This window comes from Physcomitrium patens, chromosome 14 (genome assembly GCF_059467195.1).
Source record: "Physcomitrium patens ecotype Gransden chromosome 14, ASM5946719v1, whole genome shotgun sequence".
NCBI classification, from domain to species: domain Eukaryota; kingdom Viridiplantae; phylum Streptophyta; class Bryopsida; order Funariales; family Funariaceae; genus Physcomitrium; species Physcomitrium patens.
Window position 1 is genome coordinate 5,810,916 of NC_143423.1, and position 19,306 is coordinate 5,830,221.

The following is a 19,306-nucleotide window of genomic DNA, read 5'->3' on the forward strand; positions in this document are numbered from 1 at the left end:
GATTATTTTATATTCTTGTCATCTTTCAAAATTCAAATATCTTTCAATTTGTATAGAATTAAATTGTTATATTTTTATAGTAATTTAACCTAGATTATTATATATAATTGAGATATGATGCAATCCTTAAACTTTCATACTTCTATTTATATATTTATCCTCTCACAACTTATTTGTGTTTTTAAACTATATCCAAATTCACAAAACATACATAAAACATAATCGAAACATACAAACATACAACTGCTTAAAACAGCTAGTATGAAACTACAACCAAATTTACACAGACGATGATATAATTGATGGAAAGAAAAACCACAGATAAATTTACATGTGCAATGAACCACATTCTTAAAAAAGCCAAAGATTATTGCAGACAAATACTACATCACATTCTACACAACAATACTTTTTGCAAAACAACTTTTAGCAAAGCAACACCTTGCCCATAGAATAGATCCGCTTAATTCGTTGATTGTTGATTGAGTGATCCATTATTGCCTGGCCCTGTGAACTATCTTTCTTCCAACATATTTTGCCTAGATACATACCTCATGCTGGAGTTTTTAGTAAGACAAAGATATTGTATACCATCGAACCGAATCCAACAGAGATAAGTGCACTACTCTTGAGACATCCTAAAAGTTCATTGTAATTAACAAAAATACTCTCGTGAGATCCAACAATGGAAAGGTACTTCATATTCATAGCTTTATATTAGGTACAGGGATACATTCGAACATAGATCTTACATTTTCGAAGACTCAACATCATGATTCAGAAGGAAAACACAAAAAGAGTAGAGCACGAGAGATGACCCATTCTGATAATTAATAATTCAATTGACTTCAATAAGACTGCCAACTCTTGGCAAACAACAAATCCTGTAGTCAAAAAGGAGCGTAAGATAATCTAGTTCTTCACTTTGTAACAAAGTCAATTAGGAACAAAGAAAAAGGTAAGCCTAAAGTCATGAGCACAATGTTGCTTAGCTGCTGGTCATTCTACAGAGCAAGTGTGCTCAACTTCGTCTTAAGAAATCAAGAGAATACATATCACAAAATATTACAAAACTGTGAAAAAAGAGATCTTTTGATGTTCAGGTATCAATCAGTGTGATATGGGTTTACGATCACACACAAAAATTTGCTTGTGAGCTAGACTACAATGCATAACAATGCAAGAGAAGGTTCAAGATTTTTTGAAAAACCTTCCTCCTTTCTGGCCAACACCTGTGCCAGCAAGACCGGCTGCAAGCACGGATTTTGTGTCGGGGCGCCATGAAAACTCCTTCAGCGTCAGGAAACGATCGCAGAGAGCAGGGCTAAGTTCGGAGTCCCGAATATTGTCACAGAAAGTGACTCTTAACCTATTTAAATCCTTGAAAGATTGCACCACTGAGTCTACTCCCGCAGTTGTAACTAGAGAGCATCCCTCAAGGCTCAGGAGTCTAACCCTCTTGCAAGAAACTGTTAGGGCCAGAGTATCGTCATCTAAACCCCAGCAATCCTTGAATTCAAGCTCTCTAACTACAGCACACACGGCCAGCAAAGCAGAAAATCCAGCACGATCTCGCAAATCACATCGCTCAAGATGAAGGCGCTCTATGGCCGAACATCGACCCAAGCGGTCATGTGGACCAGGATTTCGATCGATCTGCTTGCAACCTTCCAGTCGTAATGTTTTTAAGCAAGCCAGAAAGGACAATGCAGCCACCCAGCCCTCGTAGAAACCTTTGTTTGAGAGGGTCAGCTCTTCCAACATCACACAGCACTTGCCGATAGCCGAGATGCCCTCGTAACTTGCTTCACAGCCACTAAGTTCCAACCTGACTAGTCGTCGAAAGGTGTGACTCATGATCGTGAGGCCAATATCCGTGAATGTGCAGTGATAAAACCCTGTGACAGATCCAATCAACCGCACTATCTGCAAGTTCTCGCAATCTGCTATGGCTCTCAGAGTCTCGTCCGTGCATTGGTACAAATCAAGCTCTTGAAGAAGCGGGCAATTCTTAGCTATACTCGCTATCCCGGTCTCTTCTGTCTTCTTCTTCAGATATTGTGTTCCCGATTTGGGCGTTTCAACAGAGCAATCCAAGTTTCCAGTCAGGGTTCCTCCATCAGTTTTCAAATCCTTCAAGACGTCTGCTAAAGCATCGCCAAATCTGTCTTTCGATTCTCTTACTTCTTTGACAGGTGGATTCTTCTTGTCTGAATCAGGTGTGCTAGGATTCTTCATGCTCTTCTGTTTCGACAATGTGCGAGACATAGACCGAGCTCGGCCAAAGTAATTCCCCCTTCTTACATCCACTACGCAGAGTCGTTGCAAACCAGGATAGGCATCGGCGAGGAGCTTCAACCCTCGGTCAAGCTTAGCGGGGGACAGCTGCTGCTCCTCGATGCAGCGTTCGATCGACGGCGGATCCACGGCATCGTAATTGAGCTGCACAGTAAGGCCCTGGTGGGTTAGCAGAATGGCGGAACCTGTCGGTTCTTGTGGAGTCACAATACAAGCGAGCGACAAATCCACATCAGTCAGATTCGGAAACCGCTGACAAATCCTTCCACTCTCCAAAAACGTCCAGTCCTGCACTTTGATCGCCTGCCTTAGGGTTCCGTGTAACCGCATCCATCGCTTGCACACAAGCGCGTGGTGCGGGGCGGGCGACAACCGCCGCAAGATGTTGAGCAAAACCTCATCGTTCAGTTGACAGAAAGGATCACCAGGTGGGGGTTTCCACGAGTCGTCAATCTTGTTCCCCAATCCTTTGCTCCGCATCGCTCCCCCTAGCGCAGCTTTTAACATACCTTCACCTCCCTCACTGTGCCACTCTCCTAGCCCTAGCACAGCCTCCACCATCAGCCCCCTCCCAAATCCTCAGCCCCGCACTCTCCACCCTCGCAGCAACCTCTGCTTCCCCTTTCCACATCCCTCACTGGAGTCACCTCCGCATCAAACCCAATTGCCTAAGCTCTGTACACTTCGAAATGCCTCCACCAATCGCTGCATTGAATCCCTCCTCACTCTGCAAGCGACCAAAACCTCGTTCCCCCGTCGATTGTGAACACGTGATCTTCCTGAGCGCTGAAATGTGCAAACGCTGCACAGCGTTGCCACGCCCGACTACGGGAAAAAACTCGCAGAGTTGGTCCAAAATTTAGCAATGACTTGTGGACCAACTTATTAGCCACGCTTCTAAGCACAACACGACGAGGTTCCAAGGGAAGTAACACTCCGCGGTGACCAAAGGCTTGGCACGAATCTCAATGCGTCCACAGCCTCGTTCCCCAGTGTAGGGATGCGTGGCCGCGTCGGCGGCTGAAATTCGCTCGGGTCCCACCTCGGTGAATTTGTGGCATCCAAATCACTACCCCAGAGTTGGAAATGCAGCTGCAAGATCAAATCAGTAATCGCGCGGGACGTGGTACAATCTGAAAAAAATAAAAAAATAAAAAAATAAAAAAACTTATAAAACTCTAAATCATGATACAGCATTCCAGAGGTTTATTTTCTACAGTTGGACATTATCTCTTGTGCTTAGACAAATGTTTTGTTACGTTTTATGTTTCCGATCCAATTTCCATGCCTGCGCATTTATACCGTTTGCCCTCTTGCACCCACTATTTTAATTGCAATGTACATGTGTTTGAGCCCCTCGAAGTAAATTCTCATGCCCATGATACTTAGCCCAGTTTTTGTGTTTCATTGCTTCAGTAATATAATCCACTCTGCAATATTGCTGAAAATGGTTTTGTTAAAAGTGAAAATAAGTTGGAAAGCCTGATTTTCTATTAAGTAGAGTGAGTTTGCAATATTAGGCCTTCCTGCTCAAACGGCACTAGGTAGGAAATGGGATAATCTATCTCCAGGTTCAGAGATAGAAACGAGAGAGCGCTATACCCGATTGCAATTTTGCCGCACCAGCTTTCCGTAATCACCGCACCGCCGATACCACCCTTGATGTCCGGCCTAAAGCAGAGTTTGTTAATGGAGATTCAATCTGCGAAAAGCGGTGACGTTCCAGAGGCTGTAAGGCTGGTCGGGTTTGAAGGGGATCTTTGTGGCTTGAGCAAATTTGGAGCTCTGCGTAATCTGCATTTCATCTTAAAAGTCGATCTCGTTGCACTTCCGCTATCGGCACCTCGTGGGAGTTACAGTCCGTTGGAGAAGTTCGATTGGTTGGACTTGCAGCGAGTGGGAGAATTATGAAGCCAATTTCGTTACTGCTGCTGTGCAGCGTGATTCTGGCAGCTCAGGTGGCGCGTTGCAGCTCTCTTGTAGCATATTGGACCTTGTGATGACGTGGGGGCGTGTTGAAGAGGGATCTTGTGTTTGGTTGTGCGGGGTATTAGGGTGGATTGGTTTTGTGTATGATTTTAGTTTTTGCACTAGTGAATGTGACTTGGTGTGCACTTGTAGGGTTGTGGTTGTAGACTTATTAGAAATTTGCGTACTCGATGTGGGGATGAAGGATTTGGCGGTTTTGTGGGTGGTCAACTAGATAGTGTGCATCAGTAAAGTTAAAATTACGCTATTTGGACAATCCCCGGGTGTAGAATCCCATTCTGTCACGTAGGTGAGGTTATTGACCTTATATCTCTGTACCCTTTGTTGTGTGGTTGTATATTTTTGAGAAGTGAGAAGTGCTTACCTACGTGAGATTCGCAGTTGTCCGTTGTCGTAAGCCTTTATGTAGTGTAAAATCTACCAATCCATGTGTCCTCTTTGTCAATTCATATTGCCGTGTGGAGTTATGATGGATTTGTGTTTTTGACCGGATGCCGCTATCTTTGAGGTTGATTGTCCTTTTCACATTTGTGATGTCGAAACTTTGTGTATGGAACCGTGAATGTGGATGATTGGGTGGAGTCTTCTAGGTTGCTATTGATTTCCTGTAATTGGGATTGTTCACTTACGTCGGGTTTGTTTATTTGATTGCAGGCTGCTAGGGTCGAGCCTGACCTACTTGAAAGCAAAAGACTCATCCATCAGGTAACCACATTTGTGTTAGGGTTACCTGGAATCATCCGCGGTCTACCTTTTCATTCTTTGCTGACAATTTCTGGAATTTGAGTGAACTTGTTTTGCACACGTCTTGCATAATTACTAGAAGTAGGGATGTTAGTGTAAAATGTTTATCCTCCACTGTAACACTCATTTTGCTCTGTTGTGGATGTGCAGCAACTACTTGTCGACAAAGTTAATGCTCATCCGAGAGCGACATGGAAGGCTGGTTTCAATGATCGTTTCGAAGGACACACTGTACGTATCAATCTGCTGAATTTTCTTAGTCTCAGAAGTTCACTCAAGTTAGTACATTTTTGTGTTATTGGCGATGTTTTGTGGGTGAAACGATTTAAAAATAGGAGTTTCTGTAAGCGTTTTTTAACCGTCGTTTCTGAACGATGTGCATTCAGATTGAGCATTTGAAGAAGATATGCGGTGCCAAAATGACACCCGCAAACGAGTTGGAGCCCTCGATTGAGAGGGTTACTCATAAGCACAAGAAGCTAGTACTGCCTAAGGAATTTGACGCTCGTAAACACTGGGGTCATTGTTCGACTATTGGAGCTATTTTAGGTGTGTTCAGATGTTTTGCAAGTTTTTATTCGAAGTTGTTATTCTGCAAGTTTTTCGGTTATCGCGTACAATTCGGGTTTCTTGGTTTTGCCGTGAAACGCTAATGACAAGTGATTATGTTTCATGAGGTAACATTGTTCACTATGTATGCGAATGTGGCTATAGTCTGACACATGAGCTAGTTGGGTGTGTCTGCTGATATTGTTGGTAAAATCATGGTTTATTTCAGATCAGGGCCACTGTGGATCATGCTGGGCTTTTGGAGCAGCGGAATCATTGACTGATCGCTTCTGCATTCACATGAATGAGGTAAGTAATCAACTTGAAGTCTATTTTAACTGTGATACACATATGCAATGATTTTACATTCATCTTCATTTTGGGGTGTTTCGATCGGAGACTGGCACATTGCTGGCTGAATCCTCTTGGACATAAAGTTCATGTAATCTCGACCTGGTTTAAGTGAATGGGGGTTGATAGAGTTTGAATTTTCGGTGTTGGTGAATCAGAGTGTGTCACTATCAGAGAACGATCTCCTAGCCTGCTGCGGATTTGAGTGTGGCGATGGTTGTGACGGTGGGTACCCCATCAGAGCCTGGCGATACTTCAAACGCACCGGAGTTGTGACAAGCAAGGTACTGTACCTCAGCTTGTACCCTGTGAACAAAAAATTCCACACAGTCTTCATATCATCCTTGTTTTGAACTTATTCTTATTAGTCTCAAGAATCAAAGAAACATAGACTTGTTGGCCGCATCGAGGTGCAACTGTGAGTTAGAATGGAGTGAGTGGATTGGGCTTTTCGTACCTTTCTTGACTTTTGCATTTACACTAATAATTTTAAGTCAAGAAAGGTCTCGATGTTTGAAAAGAAAATACATAAATACTATCCTTATGTATATGATGATTAGTATACATGCATCATGTGCTTATCGTGGGCACTTCGTTGTGTGTGCAGTGTGACCCATACTTTGATCAGATAGGATGCGGTCACCCAGGTTGCTACCCTACGTATCGCACACCCAAATGCGTGAAGCATTGTGTGGACGATGAGCTTTGGGTGAAGTCAAAGCATCTTAGTGTGAATGCGTACGAGGTATCTAAGGAGCCTGAAGATCTTATGGCTGAGCTCTACACCAATGGCCCTATTGAAGTCTCTTTCGAAGTTTTTGAGGTAACCGTCTTTATGGATTTAATTTTCCTTTCCGGGGGATAAAATTGTTGGTAAGTTGCAGGTATACTTGTGCAACTCGAATCGATACCATAGATACTAGGATACTCATCAGCTTTGTGAGTGAAATCTTCTGTTTCATCTCTTAAAGGTAGCGATCTGAAGTGGTGACCACGCAGGACTTTGCACATTACAAAACTGGTGTGTACAAGCATGTGTACGGTCGTTACATAGGCGGTCATGCTGTGAAGCTTATCGGTTGGGGAACTACAGACGATGGCGTGGATTATTGGGTGAGTGGAATTGATTTCGTTTTACAGTTGTGGACATTAGTGGGCTTGGCTTAGGGACATATATTATCAATCGGACACTTGCCGTGGCTGAAGTTTTTTTCCTTGAACTGTAGACTATCGTTAATTCCTGGAATACGAACTGGGGAGAGCACGGTCTATTCCGTATTGCGCGAGGGGGCAATGAGTGTGGCATTGAGAGCTATGCTGTAGCTGGATTGCCGTTTGATAAAGGTCTCCACTCTGCCATGTGAGATGTGCTACACCTATGATACGTGAGCGTGCGGATGCGTCTACAATACTACTGAAAATGGGCACTTAAAGCTTAGAATGTGTTCTTTCTCGGCAGGTAAGGAAACACTTCACATGGCAGCCTGTAGCACATAGACTCAGCGGACCAACAGAATGCCTCGGACCATACTGTGATATATTGTAATCTTTGCCATTGTGTAACTATATTGTGTATTATTGCGCATTAAAATTCTCTCAACAGCGTCACATAACCTCTTAGTTGAAGCATGTAGTCCTAACTTCAGTTCACATGTATATTGTTTTCGCCCAAAAAGGCTGTAACTAGCATTGTACTTTTTGTAACATCGTTATTCCTCAGGCCCAACTCAAGTGTGAAAACACAGCTTTTGAACTTCATTAATTGAAGTTAACTCACTTTACTTTCAACTTGAGAAATATACCATCCTCGGACAGCAAGAGTGAATCTTTAGAGGTATATATCCGATCCAGTATATAGTGCTCTGCACCTGCTGTGGTACCATTGACCTGTTTCTGAGATGATGGAATGAGTGAATAATTTACTAATAACTTCTACTTCTTCCCTAATCTCATCTTCCAACTTTCACATCACTTGTTGGTGTTTAAATTGTTGTACGTGCTTAAACTCAACCTACACGTGCATATACATCGTAACCCATGTAACAAAACTTATGTGCTGGAGCTTGCCTTCAAATGAGGCATGTCTTCACTTGGGTTCTCTGATCCCCACTTATCAGTTGATAATATAAAATACGTGGTATATCTCCAGTCTTCGTTACAGTTTCAGTCCTGAATCTTCCTCTGCACACGTAGTCTGTTCACTTTGCTCGGCGTGTCACCCCTTCGATACTAAATTGTTTACCCCCACATGGTTAGCTTTGCAACAAAATAACCATTTTTTCCGAAGGAAGTCCTTGCAAGTGATTTATGGTTAAAAATCCGAGTCCAGTGAGTGTTATAATTTCCTGTAAAACTATTAATCAACATAAGTATGAATGTGACCAATCAGTCACCTTGGGGCCGACGCAGCATCAGAGTTCTACAATCGTTCCCCACTTTTGATGTTGTTGGCGACCAAGATTCGCCACGTTTATGTTCTACTTCAACACCAATGTATTCGTTGTCTGGAATTTGTATTTCTCAGAGTTCAAGTAGTGTGTAATACACCAGCACAATTGGCATGAACACTATGGTCTGAAGTGACACTCTGCACAGCGTTTTTTCAGGAGGCTGATCAGAAGAAAATTGTTGTAGACATATCATGTGACCGATTATAACAGGGTTCCAAGCCTCACCTGACGATTGACTAGCAGAATGAAGCATGGCAAGGCAATCACTGGTAAGAGATGAGGGGTGAATATTTACGCAGTAGTGAAGACGTCCGTATGCAGATTGTAATCCTTAGCAAACACGAAGCTTATAACAGCCTGCGGCAACGCTGCCTGAGAAGAGAAAAGTTTTCGCATGTATTGGAGGTAGAAATCGTCAAAAAAGATTGTCAAGTACACCTCTTTAAGTACATAATAACAAATGAGATGCTGTTCTGCACATTGGAAGAAAAGCAATGTTTTGCAAGACAAGCTTCCAACCTGTAAAAATGCGAAGCGCAAGGTATCACCGCGCAATCCAAGCAGTAACGATGCGACGCCCATTGTACCAGGGCCTACTATAAAACGACAGAATGCACCATAAAAGGCAACCCACCAGGATGCAACAAGCTTCTTCTGACCCGCCATGAACAGTCCTGAGCAGTAAGCACATCGGGATTCAATTCTAGTGCCAGAACTCACAACTTGCCCTAATGAATACTACTGCACACTTCAGAAGCCCAGGAGCAAGAAGACTCTAAAAGTAGTTTACTGTATATTTAAATGTACAAATCGAAAGGGGGTTACAGCGGGTGAATGAATACCGATGGAGTACATGGTCAGCCCCAGTGTGATCCTGCCCATAATATCGAGCGAATTTCTCAAAATTCGAAGAGGATCGAAGCCCCACCTGCACTCATCACATGCAATGGTTGCACGGTAGCAGCTCAATGCGAACTAATTCAAGATACTTTTGTCTCCAAAGAGAAGCTAATCTCCTAATTGAAACAGAGTCATGCGAGTACATGACCGTGTGGAGGTTTACTACATGAGGTAGAAGCGAGACTTGGGAATTGAATACCTGCCAGCAATGAGCGAGTAGACGATTCCCATAACGGTGGCGTGAGTAAGCGGTAGCTGCACCATTTTCTTCGCAACCTTAATTGCCATCTCCTTCAAGTTCATCTGGGAGGGTGCCATCTCGTGACCGTGTTCTGTTCCATTTTCTCTCGTACCGCTCTCCCCATTCGCAACAGAAAATGAGTTTCGCTGCCGACTTCCATTCTTGACATGCTCTTCATCTTTATGGGACACTTCGGTTGCTGCATGGCTTGGTTCGTCACCAATTCCAATGCGAAAGTCGTTATGCTCACCTTGCGTCAGCAGAGCTGTTGATTGCATACACACAGACGCCCTCGAGTTGAATTTCGAATGTGGTATAGTTAATGACTAAAGCATTCACGCAGGCTCAAAAGTTCCTAGAGAAGCCAAATGAGAAAGTGTTCAAGGACTTGGAGTCTGGAGGAAGGAGAGAAGGTTCTGTAACGAACCAGGAATACCACTTTCATGACCTTCGAATCCGTGCTCTGCTGCTGATTCCGTTGTTTCACCAGAATGAAGGCTCCGAGGCCCATCATCCTGAACTTGTGCGACGGAACCCACGGCAGGCTGACCCATTTTCCTCACTTCCTTCAGTTCATAAAGAAACAGAGTGGGAAACAACCACAGGACTTGGCCTATGAAGATCGCTGCTATGCCGGATTCAGTAACGGAGTACAGCGGCGATAGCACAGGGATTCCCACGATAATTGTGTTCGGCATCACCGAGAGCTGGAATAAGGTAATCACCCAGTCGAGATTACCGCATTTTGTGCACCAAACCCACGCGCACAATCCAACTGTTCCAAATTTCAGCCACACGGCGTTAGCATGAAGTTGGAAATTTCATTCAATTTTCACTACAGATTAATGCCTCATTCACAGACAACACAGATCAGTTTGTAGTCGAAACAGACAGGGACTGCATTGGATGGTTGTGTAATAGCCCTAGATATGAACGACATCTTTCAAGCATGCTTTCCTCTGTTATCTACATGCTTATCATTGAGGAACGAATTTGAGCAGAAGTGTTGCTATAATGCGGGTGTGGTATGGCAGGAAAGGCACTCACCGAGAACGATTCCGTTAGACAAACAGTATGCAGCAATTAGGCGGTTGTTCATGGTGTAGGGGTTATTAAAAGCGATGATCTCGAAGATGAGCGGTGGCATCGCTATTAGCGCATTGAAGCGACTTATCCCTGCACTTTGCTCCGGCGTAACGACTCCCCACCATTTAAGGGACCCGTATCCAAGAAATAGGGCTACATATAGCGGCACGACGGCACAGAGTACATCGTAAAACTGACCACCTGTCAACATGACGATAACGTTGATTGTCCTCGACGACACCACAAATTCGGCCGCCAATTGCACGGCAGTGTGGGTGATGAAGTCTCGATTTCTCTTCTTGCCCACCGGGCAAATTTCACCCTCTCCTCAACGATTCTGCCAGCTTCCATATACTGTTCAGCGCAGACGTTTGTTGCGTCGGAAATCTGACACAAACATTGTCGACACAACAAACTCCCTGCTCCGTCTACTTCTGCATGGACTTGAATGGATAATCCTTAGGGTATAATCGGATCGCTTCCACCGTGCGCGCCTCGATTCTAATGGACTTGGATTCTTACTCGTGACGTTTCATAAACCACTTTCGACCTTAGTACAATGAACCTCCAATAAAATCTTCTCGACTGCACAATCAGACAATCAAGCGTAATCCAGACCGCAACATGACGACGTCAATATCCCATGGAAAGGGAATTTAAGTCGAGCTCGAAGAACCTCGAGGTGAACCGGAAAAGCCGTTCCCTTCTTGACGCTGCTACCATTTCGTAACTTGCGAAAAGAAGTATCAATTTCTCGGGTACAGGGGCTGGGTCGCTGTTCTGAAAAGGGTTCAACAGTTCGCTTGCAGGGGTTGGTGGAAGATCCTAAGCCCACACCTTTCCGTGGGGACTACGCCCAGATGCCTGTAGGAATGGTGCAGTCGCTCAAGAACCACGGCAATACGACAAGGCGTCGAGATGCCTCACTGTACAATCCCTGCTTCTCATGGCACAAGTTGCGGTGCCCGATTGAGCAAAACAACATCGCCTCTTCGAAAAAGCTCCCGCAAAACCTTCATAAAGGCGAGCACTTGCCAGCGGGTCTAGTGGTTTGCACCTGATTACCTCGTGGCCCCACGTCGCTGTGACAGTGGTCGGATGCTGCCAATGCACATGAATCCACTGCGTTGGCCGTGGCCGTGAGGCTGACTCCTCGGCGATCACAACCTTCACATGCATCTTTCAGTTCGGGACGACTATTGCTGTTTAACAGATCTCCCCTCTGCCTGTCACCTCCAGTGCACACACTGTTGAACATGTCGAGTATTGCGCCCCGAGACCTATACATAGCCGAACCTAGATATCAATAGGTTCATCGGGAATCTGCTATGGTCAAGGTTTCAACCTGACATCGGGGAACCAACTGTTTATGTGTTTCTTGCGAAATAAAACATGGAGTTGTGGTTATCTGCGATGTCCTGTTGTGGTCTTCGTGGTTAATGTGCTTATTGTGGCTTGGCTGTTTTATTGCCTTTCTATTCGTGATGTAGTGGCAGACGGATAGACTCTGAAATTATCATGGTATCAGAGCGGGTCACATAAGTACTAGGGGTAGACAGTGGGTTCCTCCGAAGAGCATGGGAACTATGGACTCCATTATCGCACAGTCCAAAATGTTGGCAAGTCTAGGTAATTATAAGGCTTGTCGTAGCACTACAGAGTGTTTTAGAAAAAGAGGATCTATGGGAAGTCGTAGCTCCAATGAAGAACTCATTTCAAAATACACAGACTAGATCTTCAATAGAGAACGATGAGGCTACCTTGGGTTCATCGTCAAGTGAATAAGGAGGCAGTGAAAGGGGAGTCGAGGAGACTTCAGCGACGACGTTCCAAGAGCGGGAGCAGGGTCGTAGGCGGAAGACACGGGCAATGGGACTTCTGCGACTTTCGCTAACCGAGATGGTAAAACCCTACATACTCCATACCTCCGATCCTGCAGTAGCTTGGGAAATATTAGCAAAGGTATACTCTACTCAGACAATAGCAGATGTGATGAAATATTGGACAGATGGGAAAATTTTAAAATGAAAGAAGAAATGCCAGTTTCAGTATTTATGTAAAACGTGTTTGACATGGTAAACGACTTGAAGAAAATCAACGAGTCCCCTTCAGATACTGTGATAGTACACAAAGTGCTCAAATGTCTACCCATGAAGTATGAGATTTTTGTGAGAATCCTGCGAACCGAGAAGGAAACCCCGTCCCTCGCAAGCCTAGCAAGCAAGTTTCACATTGAGGAAACGGAGATGGCTCTTAGAGCGGAAATTAATGAAGAGGCTCTTGTTTTCAAGATCAGAAATCTGCTAAGGGGCAGGTAGAAACCTTCTTTCGGGGAGAAATCATCAAATGATTTTCAAACACAAGCTCGCAGAGAACCATCTTCACAACGCTCAAACAACAGAAATCTTGAGTAGCGACGGGAGCACCGATTTGATCAGCGATGGCACCGGTGTGGTAAATTGGGACATATCGCGAGGTTCTGTCGAGCCGCAGAACCACAATCCACTGATCGATACAAGCTCAGAGCTGATCTTTCGAAAGAAACTGTTGGGGAATCTTACCCCACATCACGAGAAATCCAAGAGGCAATGAACGTACTCTCCGTAGCCTCTTTGCATGACAAAGGGTAATTGACTGTGGAGCGTCTAGACGTTTCACCAGGGATAAAGAATTCTTCTCTAGCATCAAGGACCCATCTCACCAGCAGTTCGTAGCAATGGCAGATGGTAGGATGCATACCGTAAAAGGGCAGGGAGATGTACAACTTTTCGATACAACAAATGAAATAAATCTCAAGAGTGTTTTGTATATATTGGGCCTAAGGCAGAACTTGCTCTCCGTGGGACAATTTGTATGAAATAATAGGCAAACTTTAATATTCGAAAAAGAGAAATGTATTGCTATTTCTGATTCTTATCCAAAACAGTTCACCGACATCGGGCACTAGAACAGTAAGTCTCGGCTGTACAAGCTTACCCTTGACAATCGCGACAGTTGCAAATCAAAATCTGATTTGTACTATTATCAGGATATTAACAAAACCGACTGTACGGCCTATATGCCTGTAGTATCAGAAGCAAATAAAGGAGCATGTAATATCTTGTCAACCGAAGGCAAGCTGGAATTGTAAAATTCTGAAACTCCCCAAGACATCTCTCGATGAGACTGACATTATTACAATTACAGAGACACAGATTTATGAGCCACCTATATTAATACAAAATGGGAATGAGTAGTCACTCCTCCAGTGGCATTGCCGCCTAGGTCATGCAAGTTTTCACACTGTCTTTATTAAATTCTGAAGAGTTACTGAAATTTAAGACAGAAGGAATACAATGCCAGCAATGCCTTGACGGAAGACAGAGAAGAAATCCAATACCTGAAGAAAGTACTACTAGATCAAGCAAAAGATTGGACTTGACTCATATGGATTTATGTGGTCCCTTGCTAGTGGCTTCACTATGAGGTACAAGGGGCTTTACTATGAGGTACAAGGTATTTTATCCTTCTAGTTGATGATTACTCTAGGAAGAGTTGGATTTATTTTCTCAAAGAGAAGAAACAAACTCTTGAGAATTTCAAAGAATTCAAAACTATGATTGAGAAACAAATAGGAAATTTTATCAAGTGATTAAGAACAAACAATGGAAGAGAATTCACAACACAAACCTTCTCAAAATTTTGTATTGACAATGGAATCATTTGACAATTCATGCAACCTTATACTTCTCATCAAAATGGAGTAGTGGAAAGAAGAAATAGATCTATTTTAGACAAGACATGGTGCATATTGCTATTAGAGAAACTACTTTCATTCTTATGGCAAGAAGTGACAAAAATCACAATATTTTTATTAAATAGATTACCAATATGAATAAATGATTCTAACAAATTACCAATAGAGTTATTTCCAAGTACTAAACCTCAACTGAGCTACTTAAAAGTGTTGGGATGTTTATCACATATGCACATAGGACAATGTTCAAGAAATAAATTACAATCATATTCAAGCATTGGCAGTTTTGTAGACTATGATGAACAAACAAAAGAATATTGTATCTATCTACATTAGTTAAAAAAAAATATTATATTAAGAGATGTCATTTTTGAAGAAATGAAGTTCAAAGTTTATAGCACATTATTATGAAATGATGAAAAGATAAGCAAAAATTATGTAAAATTTCTACAACTAAGGAGAATAATAATTAGATTGATAATAATCAAGATTCCATAGAAGAAGAAATATGAAATCAAAGGACCTCACAAGGTAATAACTCTCTTGATATGAAATATCCTTGACACCATCAACAATCATAGAAATTATTCATATTACATCATCATCTAGTACTCCAAACATCAATTCAGTTTTTAATTATACATGGGAGATAGAAACAGATGAATGGTTCATAAATAAAACTCACAATGATGTTTCTTCTAATGAGCCAAAAGATTCTTTAATTTCTTTAAATTCTAAATATTAGCCAATTTGGCCTTTATCAACCATCATAAGAGATAGACAACAAATAAGCATTCCAATATAGATGAGTGAATATTTTGCAAGCCTAAGGACAATATTTGATTTGGAACTAACAACCTATTAAGAAGGAGTATATCACTAAGGTTGAAAAGAAGCTATGGTTGATGAAATAGAATCTATTTATAAAATAATACATAGCTTCTCACAAGTCTTCTTCTAAATAAATTTGTAATTTCTATAAAATAGATTTATAAAGCAAAATTAAATGTACATGGATGACCACAAAACTATAAAGTTAGACTTATAGCAAGGTGCTTTGAATAAAAAGAAGGAATTGATTACAAGGAAATTTTTGTGTCCATTGTCAAATAAGTAACAATTAGGGCCATGATATCCATAGTAGCTCAAAAAAATTAGAAATTATATCATATGGATATTTAAACTGCCTTTCTATATGGAAATTAAAAAAAAAAAGTGTATATTATTTAACCTCAAGGATTTATAATACCAAAAAAAAAAAAAAAAAAAAAAAAAAAAACTTAGTGTGCAAATTACAAAAGGCATTCTGTAGAATACAATAAACACCTAGAGCTTAGTATGAAAAAATTGACTCCTATCTAAAAAAACTAGATTTCAATAAGAAAATGATAATCACAACTTATATTTAAGAAAATTACAAGGTTATATTATTCTTACTATATTATATATTGATAATTTTCTAATGATAGAAAGTAATATAAAAAATATGACTAAATTCAAAAATTTATTATATAACAAATTTGAAATGCTAGAACTATTTGAAGAAGCAATAACACTTTATTTGAAATTGAAATATATACAAGTGAAAGAGAGAATCTTTATAATTCAAAAAGAATATACATACAATATATTGACAACTTTGAGAACAAAAAATTGTGCATTTCCATCAATTCCAGTGGATGATAAATTAAAATTCAAGGTAAATATGAAAGAAGAAGTAAATCCAATATTATATTGGAGTATTGTAGGAAAATGTCTCTACTTAATCCATAGTCGTCATGACATTCAATTTTCCATAAGAATTGTCAATCAATTCATGGTAAGGCCACAATAATCTTATTTACAAGTAGCCAAAGGAATATTATAATATATTTAAAATAGACAAGGCTATAGTTTATTATATTATAACAACAATGTCATTAACCTTTTTGGATATGTAGATTTGAATAGAGTAGGAAAAATAGAAAAATGAAGGTCTATAACTAATTTTATATTTAATATTAGTATAACATCAATTTCATGGTCTTCATGGAAACAACCAATGGTTGTCCTATTTTCTTCAAAAGTCAAATAGAAAGTTCTAACAGATGGTTCTTGAGAAGCTATTTGGTTTACAATGTTGCTTCAAGATCTACAAATGCAAATGCACCTTCCAATAACTATATGTTATGACAATGCTAACTATATTTGCATAGCCACAAATCTAAGAGTTAATCCAAGAACTTCTCATATTGAAGAACACTATCATTTTACAATAGAGAAAATACAATGAGGGAAAATCAATCTTCAATATGTACCTACTTTAGCACAAGTAGCTAATATTTTTACAAAACCTCTCAGACAAACTTTATTTGGGAAATTCCAAGAAAAAATCAATGTCACAAGTCTACTTAGTATAATCAAATTTTAAGCAAAAAATAAACAAAGAATAAAAAAATAAATGGTACATAATTTTTATATTGAATTTATTTTCTTTTGGATTTTTTTACTGTTATATTATTTATTTTTATTTTTAATTTGTATTGATCTCTTCAAATAAGTTGTTACAATTTTAAAGATAATTTGGACTTGTGGCATGATATTTATATATTGGAGGAATGTGAGTTCAATTTATTTCATAATTTTAATTGTGGTTTTTATATTTTGATTATATTTTGGAATTTTTCTTGGCATAAATGATATTGTGTGGATATCTATGTGTAAAATTAATAGATAGAAGTATCTACATGAAATAAAATATTATATTATATAACAAATGTTATGAGATTATTTACTACTTTTTTGAATGAAAATTAAAACAATTGCACCATTGTAATCACTATTTGAGAAAGTTTTATGAAAGATTACATATCTGTGTTTGTATTTGTGGTTTGAATAAATTTAATTATAAATGTGAGTATTACAACAATAGCAGTTGTTGAATTATATAATAAGAAATTGAAGATAGGATTGTTGCCAAATAGTACATTCATAAGTGGAAATAATTTTGGTTGTTACAATGGAGCTAAAAATATCTTTTTAAAAATTTGTTAGAACTAATACAAAGAATTTTGCAAATTTTTGCACCTCAACTTGAACAACATTCAAATTATTTGAAAAAATAAAAATAAAAATAAAAAACAAAAAATAATAAAGATTTTGATTTTCATTAATTATTGTGTATTAAATGCATAAATTATTTTTGATTTTATATCTATAGATATCTTTATATATATATAGATATATATATATATTATAATTTTTAATAAAAATTAATAATTTATTGAATAAAGTGAGAGAATAAATTCTTCATTAAGCTAGATCTTAAATAAAAGATGTTATGGAAATTACAAAAATAAAATTCTTTCTTCAAAAATGATAAGAATGAGATGTGAAAAAAAATAATGTTCTTGTGATACAAGGTATAGACTAAGAAAAACAAAATGCAACATAAAAAAATAATGACCATTATAAAATGATTAATTTTGATAATTTTTGAGAAATTTAAAATTTGAACTAATTATCAAACTTCTATGAGCCAATTCTAAGAAAATATGTAGTTTGATAAATATATATATATATATATATATATATATATATATGTTAAAAAATCCTATAATAATAATTTAATTGATTTATATAAGAAGAATTCAATCTAAAATTATTATGTAATTGAATTTGGTATTTTTTAATTTTTTTTATTACCTAAGTTGCACTTTAAATGCTAAAAAATATACAAAAAATAACATAAATAGTCTTGAAATATGCCAAAATATCAAGAATATCCTTGTATTTTTGATAATATATAATCTATTCCTTCCTTTTGTAATAATTCAAATTTACTCTTTAATATGATGAGCTATAATCTTTTTATTTTTTATAATTGTAACTAGGACCAAAACATGTATTGCATAGATTTTGATAGGGCACTTTACCTTACATCTTAGGCATCTCACAAAATAGACACCTCCTATGCTTAGAAATCCTAGAAAGGCGTTTCAATATAGAATATGCTTAGATATTGGTTTCATAGGTATTGCAAGATTGAAAACTACAAAAGATGAGATTTATGAAGATGTTAAGGAGATACTATATAAAGAAAGTGTGATAGCTAGAAAAACCATAAAGATTGCTATCGAATTATTTTATATTGATTATGGAACTAATAAAGTAAAAATGATATTAGTCTATGTTTAAGACATGCAGTATGAAAAGATCATAAGTAGGTTGATTGTAAGAATTGCATTTATTATTTATATTTAAAAAAATGAAACAAATTCTTTGATTAAAAAAATGACAAGGGATCAAAACTTGATAATGTTCTATGGTAAAATGTGGTCTTAGACTATGGCTTATAAAGAGACATCTAAGAAGACCACTATTTGGTAATTACTGCATCACACGATCAATGATGTGAGCGATAATGTAAAACAAACTGTAGTGATGTTAAGTACATGAATCTCGAAAGAAGAAAATTTTTATATAGGTATTTACTAGAATATGTATGTATATCCATGACATTACCTCTCTTTTTAGGAACAAGTTTCACAAGGAGCAATCATCATATATTAATGGAATCCAAGATGTGACAAATTGTATTTGCCACATACTTTGATCTTTGTTCTCTTCAAAGATAGTTGATAGGTCTTCTCAACTATCAATAGTATCCCATACTAAGGTAAGAATACCACCCTATTATTTGATTGTTGTTGAGGCCTTCGTAACTTCTTTCAAATAAAATATTTAGAACATTATTAAGAGTTGCTCCTACCTCTAATAAAATCATCAAACATCAAAAGTCTCTTCCAAGGTCATGATATCAAATATGTTGGAACTTGACATCTATTTGAAGTACATGTCATTTTTGAGGATCTTTATCTTAATTACGTCATCTTAAAGATTGTGACAATTGCAATGTCTTCTCTCGGAAGTCAACAAATAAAAGCTCTTGAGTTGAATCTACTGCTTGTTGGTTCTCCATCT

The 19,306-nt window shown here is 38.9% G+C and overlaps 3 protein-coding genes across 3 annotated transcripts; 1 reads left to right on the plus strand and 2 right to left on the minus strand.

Annotated features, from left to right (window-relative positions):
• Window positions 1-821: 821 nt before the first annotated feature.
• Window positions 822-3,219, minus strand: LOC112291179 (F-box protein At5g51370). Its single transcript, XM_024538275.3, has one exon. The coding sequence runs from the start codon at window positions 2,857-2,859 to the stop codon at window positions 1,192-1,194; it is 1,668 nt and encodes a 555-aa protein (XP_024394043.1). The 5' UTR covers window positions 2,860-3,219; the 3' UTR covers window positions 822-1,191.
• Window positions 3,220-4,073: 854 nt separating this feature from the next.
• On the plus strand, window positions 4,074-7,531 carry LOC112291181 (cathepsin B-like protease 2). Its single transcript, XM_024538277.3, has 9 exons — window positions 4,074-4,256; window positions 4,942-4,992; window positions 5,182-5,262; window positions 5,418-5,580; window positions 5,810-5,889; window positions 6,090-6,215; window positions 6,539-6,754; window positions 6,931-7,044; window positions 7,158-7,531. The coding sequence occupies exons 1-9, from the start codon at window positions 4,206-4,208 to the stop codon at window positions 7,293-7,295; spliced, it is 1,020 nt and encodes a 339-aa protein (XP_024394045.1). The 5' UTR covers window positions 4,074-4,205; the 3' UTR covers window positions 7,296-7,531.
• Window positions 7,532-7,675: 144 nt separating this feature from the next.
• Window positions 7,676-11,432, minus strand: LOC112291180 (putative auxin efflux carrier component 9). The gene is made up of 7 exons (XM_024538276.3): window positions 10,570-11,432; window positions 9,950-10,297; window positions 9,481-9,787; window positions 9,224-9,309; window positions 8,901-9,055; window positions 8,677-8,753; window positions 7,676-8,518 (listed from the first exon to the last, which is right to left on the minus strand). The coding sequence occupies exons 1-7, from the start codon at window positions 10,817-10,819 to the stop codon at window positions 8,452-8,454; spliced, it is 1,290 nt and encodes a 429-aa protein (XP_024394044.1). The 5' UTR covers window positions 10,820-11,432; the 3' UTR covers window positions 7,676-8,451.
• Between the last annotated feature and the right edge of the window lie 7,874 nt (window positions 11,433-19,306).

Coding starts and splice junctions, on each gene's coding strand:
- LOC112291179 (XM_024538275.3), bottom strand. CDS start 2,859: ATGGTGGAGGCTGTGCTAGGGCTAGGAGAGTGGCACAGTGAGGGAGGT.
- LOC112291180 (XM_024538276.3), bottom strand. CDS start 10,819: ATGTTGACAGGTGGTCAGTTTTACGATGTACTCTGTGCCGTCGTGCCG. Junction 9,056..9,223: donor GCTGACCATGTACTCCATCG/GTATTCATTCAC, acceptor CTTACTGCTCAG/GACTGTTCATGGCGGGTCAG. Junction 8,519..8,676: donor ACGGACGTCTTCACTACTGC/GTAAATATTCAC, acceptor AACGCTGTGCAG/AGTGTCACTTCAGACCATAG.
- LOC112291181 (XM_024538277.3), top strand. CDS start 4,206: ATGAAGCCAATTTCGTTACTGCTGCTGTGCAGCGTGATTCTGGCAGCT. Junction 4,257..4,941: donor GCGTGATTCTGGCAGCTCAG/GTGGCGCGTTGC, acceptor ATTTGATTGCAG/GCTGCTAGGGTCGAGCCTGA. Junction 5,263..5,417: donor ATCGTTTCGAAGGACACACT/GTACGTATCAAT, acceptor ATGTGCATTCAG/ATTGAGCATTTGAAGAAGAT.